This window comes from Pangasianodon hypophthalmus, chromosome 3, assembly GCF_027358585.1.
Source record: "Pangasianodon hypophthalmus isolate fPanHyp1 chromosome 3, fPanHyp1.pri, whole genome shotgun sequence".
Taxonomy (NCBI): Eukaryota; Metazoa; Chordata; class Actinopteri; order Siluriformes; family Pangasiidae; genus Pangasianodon; species Pangasianodon hypophthalmus.
Genome location: NC_069712.1, coordinates 21,167,159 through 21,193,737, shown reverse-complemented (window position 1 = coordinate 21,193,737; position 26,579 = coordinate 21,167,159). Strand labels below are relative to the sequence as shown.

At 39.5% G+C, this 26,579-nt stretch overlaps 1 protein-coding gene across 20 annotated transcripts in view; it reads right to left on the bottom strand.

The window, feature by feature from the left end:
* The window catches only part of cep170aa (centrosomal protein 170Aa), a 62,488-nt gene that overhangs the window by 19,843 nt on the left and 16,066 nt on the right, over positions 1–26,579 (bottom strand). For 19 of the 20 annotated variants that reach the window (XM_053232564.1, XM_026938591.3, XM_026938519.3 and 16 more), the window contains exons 2-8: positions 18,834–18,976; positions 17,374–17,463; positions 16,032–16,110; positions 15,805–15,863; positions 15,441–15,612; positions 8,962–9,099; positions 1,762–2,193 (exon numbers count right to left, since the gene is read on the bottom strand). In XM_053232564.1, the coding sequence (XP_053088539.1) occupies positions 1,762–2,193; positions 8,962–9,099; positions 15,441–15,612; positions 15,805–15,863; positions 16,032–16,110; positions 17,374–17,463; positions 18,834–18,938 (1,075 nt within the window). In that variant the 5' untranslated portion in view covers positions 18,939–18,976. Of the gene's footprint in view, positions 1–1,761; positions 2,194–3,306; positions 8,922–8,961; positions 9,100–15,440; positions 15,613–15,804; positions 15,864–16,031; positions 16,111–17,373; positions 17,464–18,833; positions 18,977–26,579 lie in introns of those variants that run through there. The other variant, XM_034302628.2, reaches the window with a different exon arrangement.

Sequence of the window (26,579 nt, the reverse complement as noted above, 5' to 3'; positions counted from 1 at the left end):
TCCAGACACCAGCGTATCATATTGTATTGAATTTTGTATCATTAAAGCCCTAATACGTGTGCATGGTGTGTTGTGACAGACTGGCGTCCCATCCAGGATTTATAGACTCCTCACCTCCAGTGTTCCTGGAATGAGCTCAGAATTCACCAAAGCCCTGACCGGGATACTGAAGATGAACTAATTTAGTGGTTTCAAAGCAACGGGCATGAATACTTACACAATCCCAGCTTTTTTGTGTATTTTTTATTTGCTAATAATCACTATATGACTGTATTCATGTTCCCCCACTTCAATATTATGGGTGCTTGAGTGTAAGTTCATGACATACTGTACGTATAATCCCCACTAAATCCATTTCCAGGTTGTTACACTACACGCTAAAGCATAGTACAGAAGGTTTCCAGAGAAACAGGACATTTTGGACAAAAGTCCATCATCAGCTGTACAAAGTATACTGTAGTCATATATATACATTTCAAGTGCAGTATCGCGTGTCTCTCAGTATAACAATGCTATGGCAAAACATTAGAGATGCGTCATTTAACATCATTGGACTGTTTTTTTAAATTATTTGCACACTAGTTTTGCAGGGGAGGTCAAATATGCCCAGCTCTCACTCCATCTATTGCACAAGTTGTGAGAGTGTACCATTTTACTGTAGAAATGCACCTGCTGCTTGATCGACTCGCCAATCTGAGTAAACTAAGCATGTTCAATTAGATTTGTCTAGATACAGAATACATGGTCAGATTAGTATTGGTCTATTTAAATACAGCAACAAAAGCACACGAATAAATAAGTCATGGAATCGAATTATTTATTGGAAAAGTGTGGTACCTCATGCAACTGTGGCCTAAAAAGCTGAATTTTTATCAGATCAGATTGGACATATTGGGAATCGACAGGTTGACGATGCAACCTAGATCTTGTATGTGAAAACAGGACACATGGACACTGGACATATGCTGGGACACATGGACACTGGACATATGCTGGGACACATGGACACTGGACATATGCTGGGAATCGACAGGTTGACGATGCAACCTAGATCTTGTATGTGAAAACAGGACACATGGCGTCTTGTCACCATCATGCTTTTGTTGCTTTACATAACTTGGCAGATCAGTATTGGGTATCAACTAGAGATGGCACCAATCCAATATCCAGTGGATCGGACATTGAAGAAAACATATCAGATATCAGATCCTACAACAAATGGCAAAGATTGGAACTGGATTTGTAAAAGAAATTTTTTGGACCAGGAAATGTTTACATATAAACAGCCTTAACCATTTTTTTTCTTTCGTTAGGGTTTATATATATATATATATATATATATATATATATATATATATATATATATATATATATACTTCATTATATTTACAATGTAAGTGATTTTTGTGTAAAGAGAGTGAAAGAGCTTCAGTTAAAAATGCTTTTAAAGAAAATATTGCTTTTAAAGAAAGCAATATCTGATGGGTGTTGGTATTGGCTGATACTCAAGGATTCAGTGTCAGTATCAGAAAAAGAAAGTGGCATCATGCCATCTCTACTATAGACCGACACTCAGAGCTCTTATATACTGTCAGTATTGAATAAAAAAAATTGAGAACATGATATCCATGATAAATTTGATTTAAAAATATTTTTCATTCAAAAAATTGAAATGCATCATTTTGACCTGAAAAGGACATCAAGACTAACACAGTACATTCATTATTAAATCAATAAATTTAAAAATTTGGTGCTCCTCACCTTTCAGCCTCTTGAGGTGGACAGGGACATCACTCTTAATGCTTTTGCTGTCTTCCTCTGTGGACTCGCGCCTCACCATGGGAGGATTGTTGTGTGCGAGCCAGTCGGCCACTTTGCTCTCCGAGGCCATGATGGCTGCCTGGAGGCTGCTGAGCTCTTTACTCCCTGGCTGAGATTTTTTCGATCTTGGACGTGACACGTGATCCTTAATGGTCACTTTCCCTGGAGAGGTGTTATCAAACTCAATGGTGAAGGAGGTGTTAGCTTGGGCGGCTTTTGCGCTGCTCTCCGTGTCCTTGGTTGGGACCTCGTGGATGCTGTCCTCTGCCATCTGGCCGTCTTTACTTGGGATCTCAAAGTAGCTGGGCTCAGGGCCTGCAGCGCTCACACCATTCTCCTTAGCTCTCTCGGTCCGCTTAGTCTCCTTGGTGTCTGTGAGGCAGAGAAAGGGGGACACTAGAGATTAGCATCAGGGTCAGGGGTCATGAGCTTGTGCAGAAGAAGCAACAAGGCGAGCTTTAAGCACTGGACCATTCATCTGGATAAGTGTCTGAAGGATACACTTAACAAAAACCATTCTGTGGGTGTGCATTCATAATTCAATTTAGTGCATCTGACACGACACAGCTAATGACAGCCAGTTAAGAAATACTAGTATTAATGATTATGTAACTTAATTTGTTGATAACAGCTGCCTTGTGGCAAATTTTGAAAATGTGACAAGACATTTGTTTTGCACTGGTTACATAATTCAGACAGGCTTTTATACTTCATACGAAATTCACTCCTTACAGTTTGATACTCACTAATAATGCATAACACAATAACACATGGTCTAGGAATTTACACTTAACACACTAACACTTGGTCTAGGAATCTGCACAATTTTAAAAACAAGAGTAATTGAGATTAGCATATATTTCAGTAGAATTACTTCATCAGGGAAGTTAAAGTGGATCATCCTTCCAAAGTCTCGATTTATCACATGCAGAGGTGGATGTTTCCACAAACCCACAGCCTCTGACATCAATGCGAAAAAAGAAAAGGAGAAGTAGGAAAAACCAAAAGATTCTCGTCTTACGAGAGTATTCTTCTGCATTCTGCAGAGGAAGAGACCATTAAGACATCTTTTCAAACTCATAACAGCAGTCACAAAAAATCTCACCAATTCTACAAAAGTACAATAATATAAAAGTTCTATAGCTTGAAGTATCCTCCTTAATTTCCAGTCAGAGCGGTGGTGAAACTTCCTGTTATAAAAAATGTTCACTTCCTCACGCTCCAGGCACACGTTTCCAATTTATAAACCAAATCATACTAACTCTCCACAAATCCAATTTATAACATCATATGTTCACAAACAACACGACGTACATTGTGTTCAGGATGCACAGTTGCACTAAACTGACAGAAACTTGAAGTTCAGAGCCGACTGGCCATAACAGCATGATCACACTCAATAGAATAGCAAACTTTTTGATGTCTGACACTATCTACATTATTATTAGATTTATTATACAATAGATAAACAGGGAGCTTACTTACAAATGAGGCATGTGAGGTCTCAGTGGTAAGAGGCAAAGCGGTGTGGCTTTACAGAGATGCATGTGAAAAACCCTTCGGTGACTATCTCCAGCTAGGGGGCTGGGCTTGGCCACAAACAAGCCTATTCACAGTTTCTTTGCATGCTGCTGCTCTTCGCCTCCTAGCTGCTCTAACTCCGCTACCTTTCACTGAGGAAGAACAGCCTTCACCACAGCCTAAAAATAGCAGTGGGAGAGGGCACTTTGATGTGGGAAGCAGATACACAAAGTTCTCTCTCTCTCTCACTCTGCCTCAGGCACAAAAAGAAGATGCTCTGGTTTGCTTTGGGTTGGAAGACATAGCTAAACAATGCCATTCAGTGTCCCGTGTTGTCCCTGAAAAGTGCTTTTGCCTAATTTTTACCTCAGAAAGCAAAGCATCATGTATAGCAATACAGCTTTCTTTCACAAAGAGGCCGTTGTCTGAAGGCTAATGTAACCAAGAGGCATTCAAGGACACGAATGCTGTCAAAACCGCATTCACTCAAGAAAACTCCCACCTTTTGATCTACCTGACACAGAACGCCGTCAACCCACACGGAAAACACACTCGGGTGTGAGATGAATTGCAGACATCCAATTCTCAATATACTGCTAAGAAAGCACAGCTTCACTCTCTTTTTGAGCCCATTCACTCCTGGTGTTAACAAGCATCCTGGGTGATTGGATCACAAGTGGACAGCGCTAAGTACAGGTGTGAACGGAGACGAATGTGTCTCGAAGACGCATTGTGATCCGATCACACAAACCACATTCGGGGGTGGTCTGGGATGCATATGGACACATCAGATTTGTAGTGTAAACATGAATGCATCTCGATGTGTTCTGGACAGCAATGAAGGACCACCTGATCGACTGCGTCACTGCCCTAGCCGGAAAATATGTAATCATTACGAAACTGTTTGGAAATTGCACTGGATGGTAGAGCTGTCTACAGCTAGGCTAACAGATAAAGGTGACATTTTAACAGCAGGGACAAATGCAGCTGCTTTTCATAGCTTCATTCGTCATTTCATCTCACATTCATTTATAAGGTGCGTTAGCAGACCACACGAATAAAACTTCTGAAACTTCTGTAAAGGTCCCTGGGATTCACGGGACATTTCTACTTGAAAATAAATGCAGCAGAAGACTGACGTGAGTGACAGCCTTTCTCTAGAGAAAACAACGTACGAAATCTGATCACAAGCGGTCGCTGAAGCCGCATTCATTCAGGCCTTGGACCCTTTTGCAAGAGACGGAGTGTAGTCTCCTCCTAGCCCAGTACTGTTCTGCATCAAACCCAACTAGTCTTAGTATTTGGATTATTTTATTTTATACCACAGTGCTGTTGAATTCTCAAATGTGGTTTGTCAGAAGGTGTTGATTCTATAGTAGCAATACTTTCCCAGGGACTTGTATGGAGGATGAGCTGTATAATCTAAGCCTAACAATAAACAGATTTAATAAGCATGTTATTTAACTTCATAATCATTAATATGGTAAAGTTTTCTGGGTTTTTTTTAGAACATTTATTGAAGGAGTCTCCAGTGTCAGGGCATTGTAACTGTCAGTAACCTTTCAGACACGGGAGAGTCTTCAGGACAGAGGACTTTTTATGGTTTCTCTGTAACATGACAAACTGCATTTTTTGTCTTTTTAACTTTAAGAGAGAAAAAAAGAAAAAAGAGAGGCTGCTGAGGGAACAACTGTTTATAATAGACATTGCACAATAGTAATTATAAATGATTAAAAAGCACAACATGTCATTCATTAATAAATTAAAAATTGCAATCATTGGCAAATTGCTGTGGTATAAGACAAATAAAAAACTATGGGACATCCTGTTATAGGAAAATAACCCACTTTGTGGTGTTAACAGCATTACACCACCCCATGAGACAGAATTTTGTTTTCTCGAATATTTCAGTTTCATTATGAGCTCTATCTCTTCTTACACACTAGGCGGCAGCACCAGAGGTAGGAACATACAGAGCACAAAGTTTACAAGTGGAAATCTAACTGTCTCGATGCATGCTTACTTAATAGTCCAAAAGGTTAAGCTAATCAGAAGGAAGCATTATGGCATACGTGTCAAACACAAGGCCCTCAGCCTCGTTTCATCTGGCCTGTGTGAACATGGAAAAAACTATTTTTTTCCAAAATAACTTTTTGACACTGTCCAGACTTCACAACAAATCCGTAGCATGACCACCTGAAGATAGTTACCGTAAACCACTGTATAAATGTGCATTCTGGGTTGTACAGCAGCTGGTTTGATAGTGGTCTGAAATGTAGGATAAAATCCCTGTGTGCTGTGCTTGATGTAAGACACACTCGCGGCTAAAACTTTTCAGAAGCACATTGAGTGTTGTGCTGGTAATGGCGTAACCAGAAATTAATTTAGGTGGGATTAGGAAATATACAAAATAAAACCAGGATTGCTTTTTTTTTATCTGTTCAATTAAATTGGTAAATGTGACATGCTCTTGCATTTCAGGTGAATGTCAGACAGGGTGATGACACAAATTTATTATTTAGCCTAATCATTTAAGGCACAATATACCATGGAACAATCTTTCCATAGTAATAACGGTGTCACGTTTTTTTCCTTACATAATACATAAAACTCTCAGGATACCTCACTACACGAGAAAACTGCAAGACCTCACTTTCATTCATATGCATAAGTCACAGCGAACACTGCATCTTTTAAAGTAACATTATTCTAAAATATTTCAGTAATTTCAACACAATTTCATCTCTATTATTAGACTCGTGATTAGTCTCACTTCCACTTTTGACTGTGTAGCTCACACACTGTGGAACATCCTGCTGAGTCGAGGCCTCAGAAATCTCCAATCTTTTACTCCTGGATGGCAAAAGGTAAAAGGATCATAGACACCAGGACCAAAACAAATCTAAACACGACAAAGGAAAGTCAAAGCTGTTTGGTGTCTGTGTTTGCCATTTCTACAACCTTGCTGGATCAAGAAAGCAGCATTAAAATACTCACTGTTGAAATATGTACAGGACCACTGCTCTAAACATACACTTGAAATTTTTCCATCCTCCCAAATGACATGGCAAATCCCACTAATAATAATGTTACACTGCATAGACTTCTATAAAGCAGTTACTTTCCAGACTTTTTTTGTGTGATAATGACTCACTGTTACTTGTTTAGTACATGTACCGTAACCGTATCACTTCATATGACTGTGCCAAGACAACTATTAAAGATTCCAAACACTGTTTGCTGCTTTGTCCAAGTCATGGGGCTGAAAATATCTATTTGCAATTTTAATGACCAATCATGATTAAGAATTAACTCACGATTATCTTCTAAAAAAATAATAAATTCATAAAACAGTTTCAAGAATAAGCTTCATTATGTATAGTTCATAACTTTGTCCATATAAAATTCCATCCTTGTGATAAGCAATACCTCTGATTAAGAAATACACTATATGGCCACAAGTTTGTGGACCCCTTGACCATCACTCCTATATGCTTTCTGAACATCCCATTCCAGATTTAGTCCCCCCTTACTGTTATAATAACTTCCACTCTTCTAGGAAGGCTTTCCACTAGATAGATAAGTGAGGTCAGGCACTGAAAGTCGGCTTTCCAGTTCATCCCAGTGGTGTTCAGTGGGGTTGAGGTCAGGGCTCTGTGCAGACCACTCTTCTTCCACACCACCTTGACAAACCATGTCTTCACTTTGTGCACAGGGGCATTGTCATACTTGAACAGGTTTGGGCCTCTTAGTTCCAGTGAAGGGAAATTGTAATTCTACAGCATACAAAGACATCCTATACAATTGTGTGCCTCCACCTTTGTGGCAACAGTTTGGGGAAGAACCACATATATGGTCAGGTGTAGACAAACCAATCGCCATATCATGTACATTTTTGTCAATCTCCACCCCATCAGCAACTCATATGCAACTGTACGAACAGCATGTAACTCCTCACTAGGCAAGCTTAAGTCAAATCTGGCCACTGTCTCATATTCATTCATTCATTCATTTATCTTTAGTAACCACTTTATCCTGGTCAGGATATATACATATATTTGAATGGCCAAGCCACCTTCTATCACGTTTTTGAAAGATGGGAGAAACTGGAGAACCCATAGGAAATCCATATGGACACAGGGAGAACACACACACACAGAACTCCTAACAGACTGTACCTTGAGCCCAGGATCAAACTGAGGACCCTGGAGCTGCAAAGTTGCATTTCTACTCACTGTGTCTGTGCCACCCCTCTGTCATAACATAATTTCTATATACACTGATCAGCCATAAAATTGTGCAGGTCCCCTTTATGCCACCAAAACTGCTCTGTCCCATCGAGGCATGGACTCCACAAGACCTCTGAAGGTACGCTGTGGTATCTGGCACCAAGCAGCAGATCCTTTAAGTCCTGTAAGTTGCGAGGTTGGCCTTCATGGCTCGGACTTGTTTGTCCAGCACATCCCACAGATGCTTGATCGGACTGAGATCTGAGACAAGTCAACACCTTGAACTCTTTGTCATGTTCCTCAAACTATTCCTGAACAAGTTTTGCAGTGTGGCAGGGGGCATTATCCTGTTGAAAGAGGCCACTGCCATTAGGGAATAACGTTGGCATGAAGGGGTGTACCTGGACTGAAACAATGTTTAGGTAGGTGGTATGTGTCAAAGTAACATCCACATGAATGCCAGGACCCAAGGTTTCCCAGCAGAACATTGCCCAGAGCATCACACTGCCTCTGCCTACTTGCCTTCTTCCTATAGTGCATCCATCTCTTCCCCAGGTGAGTGACACACACGCACCCAGCTGTCCACATGATGTAAAAGAAAACGTTGTTCATCAGAACAGGACACCTTCTTCCATTGCTCCATGGTCCAGTTCTAATGCTCACGTGCCCATTGAGCTGCTTTTGGCGGGGGACAGGGGTCAGCACGGGCACTCTGACCGGTCTGCAGCTACGTGGCCCCATAAGCAGCAAGCTGTGATGCACTGTGTCTTCTTACATCTTTCTATCATAGGCATCATTAACTTTTTCAGCAATTAGTGCTACATTAGCTCTTCTGTGGGATTGTACCAGATGGGCTAGCCTTCACTCCCCACATGAATCGATGAGCCTTGGGCGCCCATGACCCTGTTGCCAGTTCACTAGTTGTCCTTCCTTGGACCACTTTTGGTAGGTACTTAACACTCCATACCAGGAACACTCCACAAGAGCTGCCTTTTTGGAGATACTCTGACCCAGTCATCTACCCATCACAATTTGGCCCTTGTCAAAGTCGCTCAAATCCTTACGCTTGCCCATTTTTCCTGCTTCCAACACATAAACTTCAAGAACTGACTCTTCAATTGCTGCCTAATATATCCCACCCATTGACAGATGCCAATGTAATGAGATAATCAATGTTATTCACTTCACCTGTCAGTGGTTTTAATGTTATGGCTGATCGGTGAACAATCAATCATTCTGCAAGTTGTATACAATGAACAAGTTACTCTACAGCTTCAGGTATGACAGGCACAATGAGCACTTGTGAGTTATCAATTAGGTGATGTTTTTTGTGCAGGATAAATCACTGCTATTCTATAAGCAATGTGGGAAAATGTAAGTGAGGTATCACCTGTCCCAGGAGTCTCCTGTTTTTTCCCTGCTGCTTTATTTTCCTGTTTAAATGAGTTCTCGTCATCAGCATCACCGTCACCCCACCAAGAAGGCTGTCCATACAAAGGTGTTCCTCTGTGCAGTGCTGCAGTATCACCTACAACAAGAAAACATCACTTCATCAACTCATTCAATATAGGTTCTGTCCATCACTTTTAATTAGCATCACATTTAAAACATATCATGCTACTATTCTGTGCTGGCTGAAACTATGATTAACCTATATTTTGCACTTAGCAGAGAAAAGTAGGCCATATGTTATAGTGTGAATTTTAATTACATAAAACATCACTCAACAAGGTTATTAGTGTAAATGGAATGGAGCCAGTAGCAGATGGTGAGAATAAGTTCAACAATTTGTAGAATTCATGTGCTCTTCCTGTGTTTGACATTTCAACCTTCACCATCTACATGATTCATGTATGGTAGTAATGTTTCTAACAACAGTTTAGGATAAAAAAGGTCCAAATTTTGCACTGTCATTGAAGATTAATGATATCCCCACACTGTTGTACCGTACCATACTACTTTTTCGAGCATAATTTGTGATTTAAAAATGTATATATTTTAGCTTAGTTTTATTAGAAAAGGATATACATTACTGTAAAGTCTTAGGCACATGCAAAGAAATGCTGTAGAGCAATGATGCCTTCAGAAATAATGAAATTAAATGCTCGTACATTAAAAAAATACTATAAAGAGCAGTAAACAGTAATAAATGAAACAAAGTCAGTATTTGGTGTAACGTTCCTTCGCTTTAAAAACAAATAGTAGTCTCAGGTACAATTTGTGCAGTTTTATAAGGAAATGAGCTGTAAGTGTTACTGAGCATGTTGCAGAAGCAGCCACAGTTCTTCTGGAGACATTGACTGTCAGACTCGCTTCTTATTTTTGCAGCAAAACCCAGCAGCCTTCATTATGTTTTTTTTGTCTGAAAAGTGTCTCTTATGTAATATGCTGCTTTCTTTACTGACATACAATCATTTTTCTGTAACATTTAATTTTGTGCTGGAAAACTAATGTTTGGAAATCTAAAATGTTTTTGTACTGAATCAGTAATAAAATAGGGTGCCTAACACTTTTGCACAGTACCGTGTATATAAATGTATATATGACAAGGTGCGGTCCATTCCCGCGTTACTTCAAGACAAGTGAAGCAGATAAAAGGTCTGGAGTTAATATCAGGTATTGAGTTGGCATTTGGCAGCTGTTCGACTGGAGCTACCAATATGAAGACCAAGGAGATCTCAATGCAAGTGAAGGAGGCCATCATTAGGATGAAAAAACAACAGAGACCTATCAGAAAGATAGAAAAAACTTTAAGAGTGACCAAATCAACAATTTGGTACGTTCTTAAAAAGAAGGAATGCACTGGCGAGCTCAGCAACACCAAAAGGCCTGGAAGACCACGGAAGACAACTTAAGTGGATGATTGCAAAATCCTTTCCTTGGTGAAGAAAAACCCCTTCACAACATCAACAGAAGTCAAGAATACTCTGGAGAAAGTAGGCGTATCATTGTCAAAATCTACAGTCAAGAGACGCCTTCATGAATGTAAATACAGAGGGTTTACAACAAGGTGCAAACCACTGGTAACATTCAAGCACAGGAAAGCCAGATTAGACTTTGCCAGAAAACATCTAAAAAAGCCTCCCATGTTCTGGAATAAGATTCTTTGGACTGATGAAACCAAGATTAACTTGTACCAGAATGATGGGAAGAGAAAAGTATGGCGAAAGAAAGGAACAGCTCATGATCCAAAGTATACCACATCATGTGTCAGACATGGTGGAGGCAGTGTTATGGCACAGGCAGGTATGGATGCCAATGGAACAGGCTCACTGGTGTTTATTGATGATGCGACTGCTGACAGAAGTAGCTAGATGAATTCTGAGGTGTATAGGGCTATACTCTCTGCTCACATTCAGCCAAATGCTACAAATCTGATAGGACGCCGCTTCACAGTGCAGGTGGATAATGACCCTAAACATACTGCGGAAGCAACTCAAGACTTTTTGATGGCAAAGAAATGGAATATTCTTCAATGGCCAAGTCAGTCGACTGATCTCAACCCAATAGAGCATGCTTTTCACTTACTGAAGGCAAGACTGAAGGCAGAAAGACCCACAAACAAGCAGCAACTGAAGGTGACTGCAGTGAAGGCCTGGCAAAGCATCTCCAGCATTCATCCATGTATTAAAATTATGGTTATATTTACAATTATGTCACTTTGTCCAAATACCTTTGAGCCCCTGAAAATGGAGGTACTGTGCTTAAAATGGCTATAATTCCTAAATGGTAAATGCCATATTTTTGTGGAACCTCTTAAAATAAAGCTGAAATTATTTTTCTTTTAGATCTTATATAACTCCTTTTATAACTATCAGCAGCAGAATACTACTGAGCCTGTTTGGTGCAATGCGTATCTGGAGCACTACACTGACAATTATCGGTGACAAATAACCAGTTGGCAAAAACACATGGAAAATGCTACCCGCCTCTTCCCTTTTTTCTGAAAAAAAAAAAAACAACAAAAACAACCAAAAAAGAAAACAGTGTCTACGGGTGTGGGGTCTGTCACTGCCCTATAATTACACAACCAGCACTTTACTGCAGCCTTGTGCCATAATTACCCAGGGTTATATATAAAATGTTAGTTAATTAAACTAGACGAGGAGGGCATGGTGAGATGAAGCTGAACTGAACTTCACATGAGTGTGTGCACCATGTTAATAAGGTAAACCTTTTCAAAGGGCTCGGTCTAAATTAGAGATGAAATTTTTGAGTTTCAGTGACTGGAGTCATTTAAATCTGTTCAGTTAAATGACGTATTCAGATTCATTTACCAATTCATGTGCAACCTGCGCTAAGGTGGACAACAAACAACTTGAATAGTGTAAAATAGCTAATCACCTAATTTGCATTTTGTGTTATTGTATTGTATTGCATGTGCAGAAATTCTGGAAATATTCAGCTCTAACTGAGCGATCCTGAATGGAACTCAGCTCACTGACTGAACTCCCTGACTGAAAAGATTTGCTGAAAGAGAGGAGTGAATCAATGACAAAAATGACTCACTGAATCAAACACTGACCCACTGAATGAGTGAAGAGAATCTAGGTTGTGATTCACTGATTCAAGGAGTGTGGATCAGATTAGACACACACACACACACACACAGTTGCAAATACGACTTACACTATAGAAATGTATAGAAATGGTCTAGCTGGACCAAAATAAACCCGACAAGTGTTCATTAACCCTGTAAGTGCATGTGTATGAAAATACAGTGCTTTGGCTGTCACGTTTCATTTCACACGGTTTGTAACTCTGAAGCCCATCAGCAGCAACTGAACAAAACGAATGACTCTTTAAAGGAATGAACTTTCTCATTATTCAGTAAATGGTATAATTTTGTCATTAACTGGTGGAAACAGTTTTCTGCAAATTCATTACATGCTCTCCAGAAATATTGATTTGTGCATGCAAGTGCTGTTCTTGACTTTCAGGTTTACACTGATGGTTCAAAATGAATTGATTTGCACTGCCCTGTTTGCATCCTTCTGTGAAATCCTCCTATAAATAATTCAGCCTGCATATTTTTATACACTCGAAACTTCAGTAAATCGAGGCCTCGGCGTAGTGTGTGGCCTAAATCAAGCTTGATTTGATATTAAAACTAATTTTCATTTGAGCTGACACCCACGACACCAGCCTTTAAACGGATTCAAATGTCATCGCTGTATATTTCTGGCACTGTTCTCAAAAGGTCATAGCATACAAGAGAGACAAGCTACTATACACAAGCTGTTTTTTTTAACAGGCTAATTAAACCACATCCTGTTCCAAAGAGTCAGTTTTATGCTTTATACATTAATCTCCACATCACAGTACCATCTGCTGAATTAACACTTTGTTTCCGGATCACCTTATATGTGTTAATTCCATGTTCTATGTTTCATGGCTAACAAACATTCAGCACTGTGGTGAACTCTGAATAATGCCTAGCATCAGGTATTGAATGTATACCACCATTCATAATCACATTCTGCTTATATCACTGGCCCTGTTCAAAGTCTACTGAAACACATTATTCCTTGAAAGACGCACAGTAGACACAGTTACACATTACACACCTGTATCTGAGAATCCCACTTAAATCTGTCAAGTTAATTTAACCTGGTCACTTATACATACACACTGTATAAATAGCATTGAAGTATTTATACTCATTGTACATTATATACCCCTATACTCTACAATGGGTATAAATACTTCAACAGTTTAATCCTTAGGGTCATTATTCGGGGTGTTAGAATGAGATGATTTGGATCATGCATTGATTTAAAAGGCAACTTTTGAAATTAATTAAGGAAACATCATAAATAGCAAAACATAATATATATTATAAATGCATAATTATTGAAAAAGAGACAAATGGTGTTTAAAAACATTAATATTTTTAAACGGATGTGTAAATAGACTAGAAAGGTAGTATGCCTGTAACTTTGACACTTAAAGCAGTCCTTCTCTAGGTCATCATCATTCACAAATGAACAGTAGGCTTACTCTTAGTCATTATACAGTAGGTTGACACACCTAGTCATTATTACACCTTAATAAGATCATAAATCAACAGTAATAATTTCAAAACCTTGCTATAGTACACCTACAGCTACAGGATGTTTGAGGCATAACCCTGAGAGGAAAAGAAACCATTTTAAACCGTTAAAGACCGTTTTATATTGATTCACACACACACAGTATTTCCACGCTTATCTAAATTTTGTTACGTCAAGTGTTACAGCACATGTCTACAACACCAGCTACTATAACCAACCAACTCAACAATCTGAGAAAGAAAGAAAAGACACAAATATAGCAAAAGCACATGCTTCAAACACTGCAGATCGGAGTAAAGCTTAACCAGCCTACTGCTAATGATAAATGATGAAGATGATAATAATAATTAGCTCACTAGATTAATTATAAGTAGGAAAAACAGTGATGTAACTGTTGTCAAGTGGTGAGTATGACCTGATTAATTTAAAGGCATAATTTCATTAATAACGTGATGTAACTTCTGTTTTAGAACCGATTTCATGATTAAATGGTGCAGAAAATTAAACATGAAATTGTCCATTATAAGCAAGCCTAGTTTAGTTACCTAATGATCACGTAAATGCTGTCGTAATTTGAATAAAATACAGTACAAGCGAGCACTTGTAAAGTTTGATGTCTGGCTGTACACATGCCTGTCTAGGACATTACCCCTGAGTGAGACGGCAAAGAGTCACTAATAGAGACTACTGGTCAAGTCCGATAGTGTATATAGACCATAAAGATCACTCCCAAGCAGTACCACCTAAGAGGAAAAAATCACCAGTAATGACGGCTGGCATATGCAGGAATAAAATGGAGCAGATCTAATTAATAATAATAATTAGTTCTGATTCAGTTTCACTAGCACTTTGATATTTTCCTACTATACCATGAAGAAAGGCTTAGTGTGATATAGATGTGTACAAATAAGTAAGACATGGAGTGAGCAGACATTTAAAAGATGGAAAATAAAATATAATCATCTAAAGAAAGACACGTAGGATTAAAGGAAATATAGAGAATGAGGTAATTCTATGGATCACTTTTATCTACAGAAAAATATACAACACATAATTATGATCTAGATATATTACTCCCACTTAATCTTATATAGCTTTCAAATGTTAACTCAAACTATAGGAGTAAATCTAAGGAATAAAACACAATGGGGTGTGCTGTTATAGGAAACTAATAAATGACAGGGTGGTGGGCTGCGGTTAATACCTTGAAGTTGATTATTATTCCATAACGGCATGTCGCGAAGCATTTCTTTTACCACAGCAGTTATAATATTTTATTTATTAAAGAATGAGACGTACCTTTTATCTATTTATAGTTACGTGTAATGTTGTGGAACGTCTGCAAAATAAGTACGTTCCTGTTATCAGTGTTATAACAGCTATAAACCAGCTTCTCTTTTTTCTCTCTCAAAATACAGCTTGTCATGTTACCGAAAAACAAAAGCAAAGTCCTATGTCATGAAAACCCTCCTGTGTTTGAAAACGTTTTACAGTTTTAACTGTTACACTGGAGACTCCTTCCTTCCAAAAAATGCTAACTAAACGTCTCTGCTCAGAAAGCTTCACCATATCATCACACGCTTTTTAATTTGTTTCTGTGGAGCATCCACTATAGAAGCTCCTGTGAATTAGCTTTTACTATAGAAATGATAACGTATTAGTACAAGCGCATTGATATAACGGTGGGATTTGAATTATAGCCTGAACTACTGTCAGAGTTGCTATTAAAGAAAATCAATCAACAAATTCTGACCAGTCAAAATGGAGAATGGTGCAGTATAATCATATACACTGTATAACAGTTATATATCTCTACCTGGCATTTTTTCATCTGCCTTGCAGGTTTCGACCACTTTGGCAGGAGGTTCAGTGACGGGCTCGGCAGCTTTGCTCTCTGCGCCCTTGGCTGTAGGAGACTTGGGTGTTTTGGGCGACTCGGTGTAGACTGGCTTCTTCCCCAGCTGAAGCTGACTGGTGAACTTCTCATGCTAAAAAAAAAAAAAAAATCACAGAAACATTATTGTAAATATCACCCATTATTTGTTGTCCCAACTTAATTATAGTCTCCTAGGATTAAAGGACTATCAGTTTACTATGAAGAATTAATTTGTATAATACATCCAAGACCTCACAAAGTTATCATATTTACGGTTAAACAGAGCTCATGTATGTTACGTTACCTTTAAAGCCTCTTCTGGAACATGAAGCTCTCCTCGGACCACAGTGAACAAGTTGGTATGTGCAACAGGTTAAGGAAGAAGACGAACTTTCTATTCAGTGATGTAGATACTGTACGCGAATACAAACACACACAAAAGCTACGGAGACAACAAAAGACAGAGAGAACTGTGACGCACATTAAACCCGGGTTTCAGATGTTAGACAGCCGGTGTTTTGAAAAGGATATCATATCCAAATCTTAGCTTATCGTCAATCTTCAGAGTGATATACATCTGCTCCTGGATTCGAACATCGTTCACAAATGTCTGAAAACAGACGAAAACTTTTTTTCTTATTTTGATATCTCTTTTCTGTTCCGAGAAACATTCTGTCACTCGGCACTAGTAGAAACTCAAATTGCTCACAAGCTCTAAACTAGATCATGATGAAAGAATCTTTCACTGAGGTCTCATAAAGCTTGGCATGTCTCAAGAAATGCTGTGGGTTCCGCAATAAAAAAGCTTTTCCTCTCCTCCAAAGCGGCAAAGGGATTAGGCTACTCTTGTTTATTAAATTAAGCTGGATCTTTTGCCTTTTCAATCTGAGGTTAAACCAAATCCACAATTGGATTTCATACAGAAGTAATGCTGACATGAGTTTGCTGAGATTTAAAATACTTTTGTTAAAATCAACTACAAACTGCTGCTCCTTGTACAAGACATGCTCGAACTGAAACATGGCATCACGCTGAGCCTGACCCCATAAAGTCTTTAGCGCTTCTGTGTGTGCGCATGTGCATGTGTCTCTGTGTGTGTGAGTGTGTGTGTGTGTGTGTGAGCTAAATTCTGCTCAGTGTCAAATATCAGATGTTTCCTGCAGAGTCTGAGAAGCGACGCTGAGATAATTTCACTGACAAAGCACTTTAACATCAGAAGAGTTAGAAGCTTCCACTCCAAAAGTTATCCCTCTGTGTTTCTTTATTACGTATCAAAAAGTCAAAGGAGGAAAACACTCTGCTGTAATGGATGACCAGAGTGGGGGATGTGTACAGGATCTTGTCCTGCTGATTCATGACTCTTCATCCGTCCATAATTCTTTGCTGAACGTAGAATGTCCAAACCGAAAGAAGCACGAAATACTAAAGAAAAAGCCGCCTCACATAAATACACTGGCAGAACCCTTGCGGAGAGAATAAACCAGAGAGCACGTCTAAAGAAGGTTGTTATGGGGTCATAAATTCATTTGTCCAGCAGTGTTTCCTGCCACAAACAGTGGACAGGAAGAGGAATTCCAAAGCAGAACGGTGAGTCACACTTCCTGTTTGAGGAACTGTGTCACACCAAAATGCTTCTACTGACCTCAGCCGGAGGTGGACACACTTACAATAACACATGACATATACCACACAAATCCTTACGCAGACCCTGAAGAGTATTTTGGAAAACAAATAAGCAGGAATCAGAAATACTTTTGTATGATGAGATACAATATATCGCAGTGAAAATGAGCTGGGTTTGAATCAGTAGCTTTAATAGAATATAAACATACACAGAGAACTCATTATCACTGACTAGTAGCATCTTACTCACCCCGTTAAGGCTCCCCAGGTCCTTCACTTTGTGCTCATCACTTGCTGGCTCATAGTTGATCACGGCGTGCTGCTTGTCTACACTGCGAGACTGCAAACATTAAAACACATGAGAAATGTTAGGTAAAGTAGTCTTTTAAGTTTACATTGTGCCAAAAGAGTTCCCGAAAAACATTAATCCTATTGTTGGGAGATCCTGAAGATGCCACAGCCACCCATGGATGAAAGTCCAAGAGAACAAAATTGGCCATGCTGTCTGGGTGAGACGAATGGTGTGACTCTCTCCCCTGTCAATCAGAGCAAAACTAGCCAATCGTGGGCATCTATGAGAATTTGCTTGTGTGTGAGAATTGGCAAATAACCATCTTACTGCTAAAGTAATTCTGCATCTATTTGATATATCATCTGTAATAGCAACATTCTTACATACTGTATATCCAGTCCATTCTTGGTTAAACCATGTGACAAGTATATTAAGTGTTTTGTAAAAAATAATCACGAGTGGGCAGTCAATGATTTTTTCCCAGCATCCCTAGGCAGTTAAAAGGAGAGGAAAGAAACATTCCACCAAAACAAAGCATTGCTTATGGCTTTCCACATGACGGAAACTGAAATTCATGATACCAGTTTATTAGGAGCCAGGATTGGCTCCTAATAAAAAAAAAAATCAAAATACTGGGCAAAAATAAATTATTGCATTGTGCAATGATATGACCACAAATCAGTTCATTTATATATTCCAATATTCATTTCTCCCCAGTTACAATGTGGTACATAAAAGTGTTTTTTTATTTGCATAACTCTTTTCTATTTTTTCTAAGGAAATGATTAATGTGGCTATATGTTAATATCACTGCTTTTGGATGCAGCGCTGTACTGTTTTGTTTATTTCAGTGTACTCTGTCAGCGCTGTGATGCGTCATCTGTCGGATTGTGAATTTGGATTTCACTGCTTCAACCACATGACAGTATTGGCACCCGTCTCTGCTGTGTTTGATAGTGTAGCAGTTTACCCACTCATACTAGAGGGCCTCGAAAAGTATCTAAAAGTAACCCATGAGCTGTTTGTCCCACTTTCTATTAATACAGCACTGTGACGGCCACACATGCTCTGAGAGTGTCACGCTGATCCAGTTAGGTTACTCAGCAGGAATAACTCAGGGACACATCTCTTTCCATTCCAACCGTGATAAATAAAAATAACACTAAAATACAACAGGGGCCCTGAGCCTGGTGACCTAGCTGCTGTAATGGATGAATTCAGTCACTTGTGCTTTTTCGTAGTAAGATGATATAATGGTGTATGATGTTTTAATGAATTAGGAACTGTGAATTACAAATAGATATCATAGCAGGTTTGGTGCTGTTTAGCAGGTTAGTAGCTGTTAGGGGATTAACGCCTGTTAATACTAAAGCCTGGAGGTATCAAACAATATGAAAAGGCAGAAGGCTTCAGCTAACCTGCAGCATGAGCTCGCAGTCATCACGCCCCACAAAAATCATCTCACGGGGCAGACGGTGGCGTGTGCCCCCGCTGCTCACCAGGAACCAGGATGTCAGACTCATCTCTGCTTTCTGTCTCCGGCCTGAGCCCCTACGTCATCCTGCGAGAGAGAGAGAGAGAGAGAGAGAGAGAGAGAGAAGTTACAAAAGATCTGGAGTGGAGATCCAAGAAATATCTCAGTATATATGAATATGAAGATCCATCTTCAGTAATTGCTTGTTCCTGGATCCAGAGCATATCCTGAGAACACTGGGTTCAAGGTGGGAATACTCCCTGGATTAACGTCAGACAATCACAGAGCACCACACACACCACACACACATTCACACGTTCACTCACACCTAGGAGCAATTTAGTGTAGCCAGTCCACCTACTTGCATGTTTTTGGGCAGTTTGAGGAAACTACCCACAAGAAATAGAATAACCATACAAAAATGTATTTAAAAAAAAATCATAATTCTGAGCCTCTCAATAAACAGTTGTGTTCTTGCAACACATCATATAAATAAATGCTTTTGCAAGGTTCAGGCAGATGGCTCTTAAAGAATAGATCCTCCAGTGCCTCCAGCCAAACTCCATAATTTTAGTGTGAACAGAGTGAATATGATTAAAACAGTTCTGTATCAGCAGCTCACCACTGGCATGCTAGACAATCTTGTTTAAGTTTGAAATTTCAAACAGGCCGAGTGGGCGGGCAGGCAGGGAGATCGGTTAGATTCATAACATTCCTGTGTTTAGCAGCAAAGCAAGAGAGAGAGAGAGAGAAAGAGAGAGAGAGAGAGAGAGATAGAGAGTGAGAGAGTTGAACGCCCTCCTTCACTCCCACTCTGATCACTAGCAGATGCTGCCGGAAGTGACGTATGCTTCTCGTCTGCCCGCCCAGCATCCCTGTTTTTTTGCTCCCACTCTGAAAAAGAGTCCACAATGAACTGCCCAAGCCTATAGCTGTGAAATGGAAAATATGTACGCACAGCTTCCTGACCCACAAGCTGAAAAGTGTCCAGCTAGACGACCTCACATTACCTCCACAGCTCTTCCCTCGAGTAAACAACTAAACTACAACTGAAGTAAAATCATTTCTGATAGGTGCAAATTTCACACAATACAAAAACATTTAACTAAGGGGCAGAATAGACATAGAGCATACAGAAATATCTGTATGTAAATCCTAATGGTGGTTATGAATCAGTCAAAATAAATGGGCTTCTCTGCATTCTTAATATCAAATAAATAGGGCTATATCAATATTATCTTGGGTATAAAAAGCATTTCAAATCAGCTCTGAAAATGTCGTTTCCTCTTTATCTCAAATCATCAGTGAGAGGCCACAGTGATTAAAAAAAACACACTCCTGTTAATAACACACACAAGAACACGCTCTCTCTCTGTGCTGCTTTAAGACAGCAGTCCCTGGCTGATTCTATCTGGGGTAAAGAAATCATCATGGCGAATAGGAAGTACATATTTGGAAAGTGGACATTTCCAAGATTTAAAAACATGTTTGAGACACAGAGATCTGCATGAATTTCCCAGCACAACTAACTAACAGCAGAATGTGAAATAAAGCGCCCTGCGCTTCAGACACGCCCCCTTGTGAGTCATGTCAGCAGGGTTGCCAGGGTTATGGGTTTTCCAACCAAACTGGGATAGTTTTGAACAACAAATCAGATAAATAGATATGCATGTGCACCATTGTGAACTTGTTTCCAACGCAAAGAAAAATGCCCAAATTTTTCAGGGATAGTTTTGGTGCAATTTTTGTGCAATTTCTGACTTTTGCAGAGGGTTTTCCTGAGACATGGCAGCCTTGAACACCAGTGCACATTATCTCTCTTGGCCAGAGAACTAATGTTTAATTAGCCATGTTAAATGAACAGCTTCTGTTTTGTTGTCTCAAAAATGTATCATGTCAAAACACCACTGTATCAAAACTCTAATCGGATGCTTGCAAGGCTTGGATAGAAGGTTCCTGAAGAAAATGGCGCACACACGATCCACAGTAAATCCACTATACCCAGTATCATTCCCCCCTGAGGCTGTTCATGCAGGATCAGAGCTCCTCAGCACCCCCACACCACCCAAACTCCCTTTCACACTGAATACAATGCAGCACTTTGAGGCAGCCATGACTGATTAACACTTGGTAAGATTACAAACGCTTAATGGAGGAATTCTATGACAACATCTGACTCTGTGTTACGTACCGTTTTGATTTACGAGCCTTACATCTGCGCCTCTGCAAAACTCGACCTCCAATTATGCTGCTGCTTTAACAAGTGCAAGTGTGAGCGTAATTGTGAGTCATATAGTGCAGGGGTGGACAAATGACTAGCCTGGGTGCCTGGGACAAGCAAATTCTGTATCTGTTTTTCATTCACGGTTGTCCAGAGGACAAGCAGGTTCAGTAGGATGTTGATATAACTGTCACCAGCGTTTCCAGACTCAAATAATGTCTTTGCACCACAGCTCATAGCTTAAACGTTAGCCGAAGACTTTCTGCCTTTTTGTTGAGGGCACAAGCACAGTATGCTTCATCACTAGAGATGGCTATGGATACATAAAACTGCTTGCCCCTAAGGATGCATAGTCATGTATTAATGCAGAGTCATGCATCATTAGCTTATGATACTGTTGAGTTAAATTACATTAGTGGAAGCTTTTTAGCCCAGGCCTTCTGGGCAAGCATAGCATGGGATTGGGCAAGTGCATAGGAGCTTTCACTAATAAATTTAAAATTTAAGTGCTTTTCCAGTGTCGTAACAACATGGTAATGACAAATCAGTGATTCTACATTTTGTTGTTATTTCTAATGTCAAGTTGCTGTAGTGGGGACAGGGTTCAGGGGGTTCAGGGGTTTCCTCTGGGTACTCTGGTTTCTTCCCCCTCCCCCTTGTAGGCTGATTGGCAGCTGTAAATTTTCCATAGTGTGTGAATGGGTGTGTGAGTGTGTGTGCAAATGTCCCCTGTGATGGATTGACACCCCGTCCAAGCTGTCCCCTGCCTTGTGCCCCGAGTACCCTGAGATAGGCTCCAGGCTCCCCGCGACCCTGTGTAGGATAAGCAGTACAGAAAATGGATGGACGGAAGTTGCTGGAGTGAATCTGGGTACCCCCTGATTTTCAGGAACCAAGAAAAGGAATGTATGGGTGGAGCTTGATGCGGACCATTGATGCAAATGCAGTCATGACAGAATTGTATACGGCCAAAAGTATGTGGTCACCTGAATATCCCCCTTTGCTGTTATAATAACCTCCACTCTTCTGGGAAGGCTTTGCAGTAGATTTTGGAGTGTGACTGTGGGAATTTGTGCCCATTCAGCCACAAGAGCATTCATGAGGTCAGGCAGTGATGCAGGTTGAGGAGACCTAGTGCACAGTCAGCATTCCAGTTCATCCCAAAGGTGTTCAGTGGGGTTGAGGTCAGGGCTCTTTGCAGGACACTCGAGTTCTTCCACACCAACCTTAGCAAACCATGTCTTCGTGGAGCTCACTTTGTGAACAGGGGTATTGTCATGCTGGAACAGGTTTGGGCCTTTTAGTTCCAGTGAAGGGAAACTATAATGCTACAGCATACAAAGACATCCGACACAATTATGTGCTTCTAACGTTGTGGTGAGAGTTTGGGGAAGACCCACATATGGATGTGATGGTCAGGTGCCCACAAATGTTTGGCCATATACTGTATGTCATCACTTGAGGCAGACAAGCACCACTACACAAAAAAACATCACAAGCTACCTACTTATATAACATATTGGACAGTTTTGAATATAATAAGCTCCTTGCCAAAATTCCAGTCCATGCCATATTCAATCACTCCTAAACCCCTTGCCCTTAGAAGAACGTACTCTGAACAGAAATCTGCTGCCTGAGGACATGAGGACTGTGAGTTTGGCAGGACATGGCTGTCAATATCCCTTGCTGTATATTTCAAAAGGAGCCAGCAAGAAATAGCTGCATAATGATGACTAGGTCTCGAGCCCAGGATTCAGCTGCCTAACCGCAGGGAAATCATTAGAGACAGCAAACGCCTGTAGGAGTTTGGGAACAAGCGCAACGTGGCAGAGGACTCATGGTGCTGTACCACACCAACAATTCCCTTAAACACACATGAAAGAGCTTCAGTCACTGGGAATGTTGGAATGAACTTCCTCTGCCCTAGCAGACATGCATTTCTGACACAACCCATCTAATCCAGCAAATCATTCACTATTCATCTTGGCAGGCTTCATGAGAGTCAATGTTAAGACCTGATTTAGGAGTTAGTCTTTAACTAGAGAGCTGATGCTTTTACATGTTACTTTTAAAGGCTCATTATGAATGAGAAGTTTGACTGTATTTTATTGTTTTTATTGGCAACACATTCTACAGGCTCTTCATGTTCTTGCCAATGGAGCAACATGCTTTGTCAGTGAGTGAAAGGGTGATTCGGCCATGCTGGCTCAGAGTGCATCCTCCCCCTCTCACAGCCTGAACAGTCAGATTGTTTTAGACTGTGTGCACTCTGTGGGGAACAGGAAGTGTGGCTAAGGCTTCCTTCCATCCGCTCTGACTCCTCTCTCGGTCTCTATCGACTTTTCAGAGAAACGAGACACTGACTGACCTGTCCTGTGGAATGATATGACCGGAAACTGTGAGTTTGATTGACAGTAATCACTTTTATAAACATTAGAATAAACTATATGTATTACTTCTCCAAAAGTAAGCAACAAAACAATATTCTGGTTCAGAATTACTTTTCTCCAAATCTAATATAGTATAATTACTTTGTACCTACATGGAAACCCCAGAAAGTACCACATAACTGAAATTACTCCAGATGATGTAACAGCTGTGAAATTGTCCACGTCCCCATGATCTCATACCGTGATGCAGGATTGCATGAACTATCCATATCTGCAAAGCTCAGCTAACATCCCCTAAATACCAGCCTGTATCAGCGAACACACTCCCTTAAAGGATCAACATATCCTAGGGGAGACATTCTGCATACTATAATTAATGACTTACATGCAGCCGAATGAAATCTTCAGGAAAGAACTGACTCAAATATACTTCAGTTTTAGGATATGGTTCTACTCAGAAGACACTTTTCCCTCTGTTACTGAGAATATTCCGAAAATTATTCCCTAGTTCTACACACGCCCACAGAATAAGAGCTCAAGATCACAGAGACGAGAGGTTTAGCAGGTTACAGTAAATCTGGTGTTCTGCAGGAAACCCAAAAGCTTTTAACTTGAGAAATAAAAAAGGAGAGATGACAAAAATACAAAAGTGAGTTTTGACCATACATCCGCCCAGGATGCTCGCAAAGGACTTTTCCATCCTCTGTTACCCTCAACAGAGGCAATTCTTTTAAAGATGGAAACATTGTGCAATCAAAACTGCATGATTACACATCATCTACATTAACAAGGGGAACTCTCTTTTTTTTTTAAGGAAAACAGGTTAAATATGTATATATTGAAATATTACTGATGTACATAGTGATTGTGGTGCTAGGTTATTGGTTAATGCTGCATTATTGTTATTCCTGTGAGAAGTCGGTGGCTGTGTGCTGCTCGCACATCACAGGGGGACACTGCTAGCGTACTTACAATGGCGTTTAATAGGAGACAAAAATCAACAAACTCAAACATAAGGGATAACGATCAGCCTTTCACTGTTAACTCCTAAAAACAAAATGTCCAGCAATATCCAGTGATGTTCAATGTCACATTAATGAGAAATCCAGTGTAAACACAGTAAAGACAGCAAATGTTGGATTGAAAGTTCCAGGATGCAATGCAGCTATATGACGCAGTTACGCTGAGTGATGACAGAGACTCAGCTCGGCTAGTTAGTGATTTATGAGATGATAAGCACAATGACGTTGATGTTGGTAATAGCACGAATATCGAAGCTTTAGAACCTGTATCTGTTTGAACAGTGTACAGATGAGGAGGTAAGAAAGCTGGACACACTAAAGGACTAAAGTGCTGCTGTATCACTCTCTTTAGGTAGAGATGATTGTCTAAATTTATACATTTATAGTTTGTCTACATTTATTTATTGTTCTGATTTTATTATATTTATTAATTTACTGTCGCTTTATTACTTGGACACTTTATTCCACACAATACCGTATGCATCTACCTTTCTTATTAACTTACAGATAGGTAAGTGTGTCTTGCTAGTTTTTGGTGTCTTTAATTATCTTTTATCTGTGACAAAAAAAATTTCCCTCAGGGATCTATAAAGTACACTATCTATCTATCTATCTATCTATCTATCTATCCAATTCAATTTTATCTATATATCTATCCATCCATCTATCCATCCATCTGTCAGTTCAATTTTATCTATCTATTAAATTTTATCCAGTTATGTATCTATCTATCTATCTATCTATCTATCTATCTATCGGTCTATCTATCTATCTATGAAACAAGGGATAATTCCTAATGGTGCCTCGATCAGCTGGTAGTCGAATGGCATTGAGGATAACTGTAGAAAATTGTTAACCAAAGTGAAAATAGACCAACGTGTCCATGAAACTAAAAAAGTCAACTCTCATTGAGTTGTTATAATTATAAAGATAAATATGCAAGTCATTCAGGATGGAGTTTTCCTTGAACTAGTAAACAACAGGAACAGAAAGAAAAGCAAGCAAAAGAAAAGCCTTGTACTGCTGAAACTACTGTATGAAAACATCCTAGTCCTAGTGTATGTATAATCACAGAACGTGAGAACATTGCACTTGCTACAAAAACAAATCAGAATCACTTACCAGGCAGGATTTAACCTACAAGCAGCTTCGCAAAATTGAAGAAACAGCCATTTGGTTTGTGCTTGGTCTAACACGTTACACTGTTCTGCAGTAATGCCAAGTGAAACACACTCTTCCCTCTAAACAAGTCATTACCACATGTTTACCAGATGATTACACCAGGAAACCCCGTGCACCTTTTATTCTCTCCCCAAAAAGATTACGATTTTAGAAATGTGCTCCTGAATCCGATTACCACCCTCTTCTCTCACAGCACCATCTTTATCTTATTTTAGATGAATCTCTTATATACTAATGCTGAAGGTTCATAAAGGAGAGGTTGATCCAATCGCTAAGTAGACTTCTAACTGAAAGGCTGCAAGCTGGATAAAAGGACAGGAGCTTTAGTACAATTAAAGACCCAGCCATGTGTCACTCGCTTTTCACACACTAACTAATGGGACGTGTAAAATAACGACTTGCGATAGTGATGTTACGATAACGGAATAATATGAAAAAGGAATCTTGTTTTTTTCTATACTGTTTCTATATTGTTATAATGAACCTCTGAATGTTTAAAGCTTAACAACACTGGAAAATGATTAAAATATTTGCAAAACTGTAGAATTTACTGTAATCATTACTGTAACTATTATGTAGTGTGATAAATAAATAATAGCTCACTATCTCTTTAGCACAGTTTATTTAACACACTGTTTTACTGTTTATTAATATTGCTTCCAGAAATATAATGTAATTTACTGTAAAATGAATGTAATATTTTACTTCAATTTACTACCAAGTGAAAGTATAAAAATGAAATGTTTAAAAAATTCTCAAAACTACTACATTATTCATTGTATTTATGTTGATTTTGGAATGTGCAACTTCCTGTAAGTGCCCTGGAACCAAGCGTGTACCAACAATTTTCTAAAATGTTCATTTTTCAAAAGGCA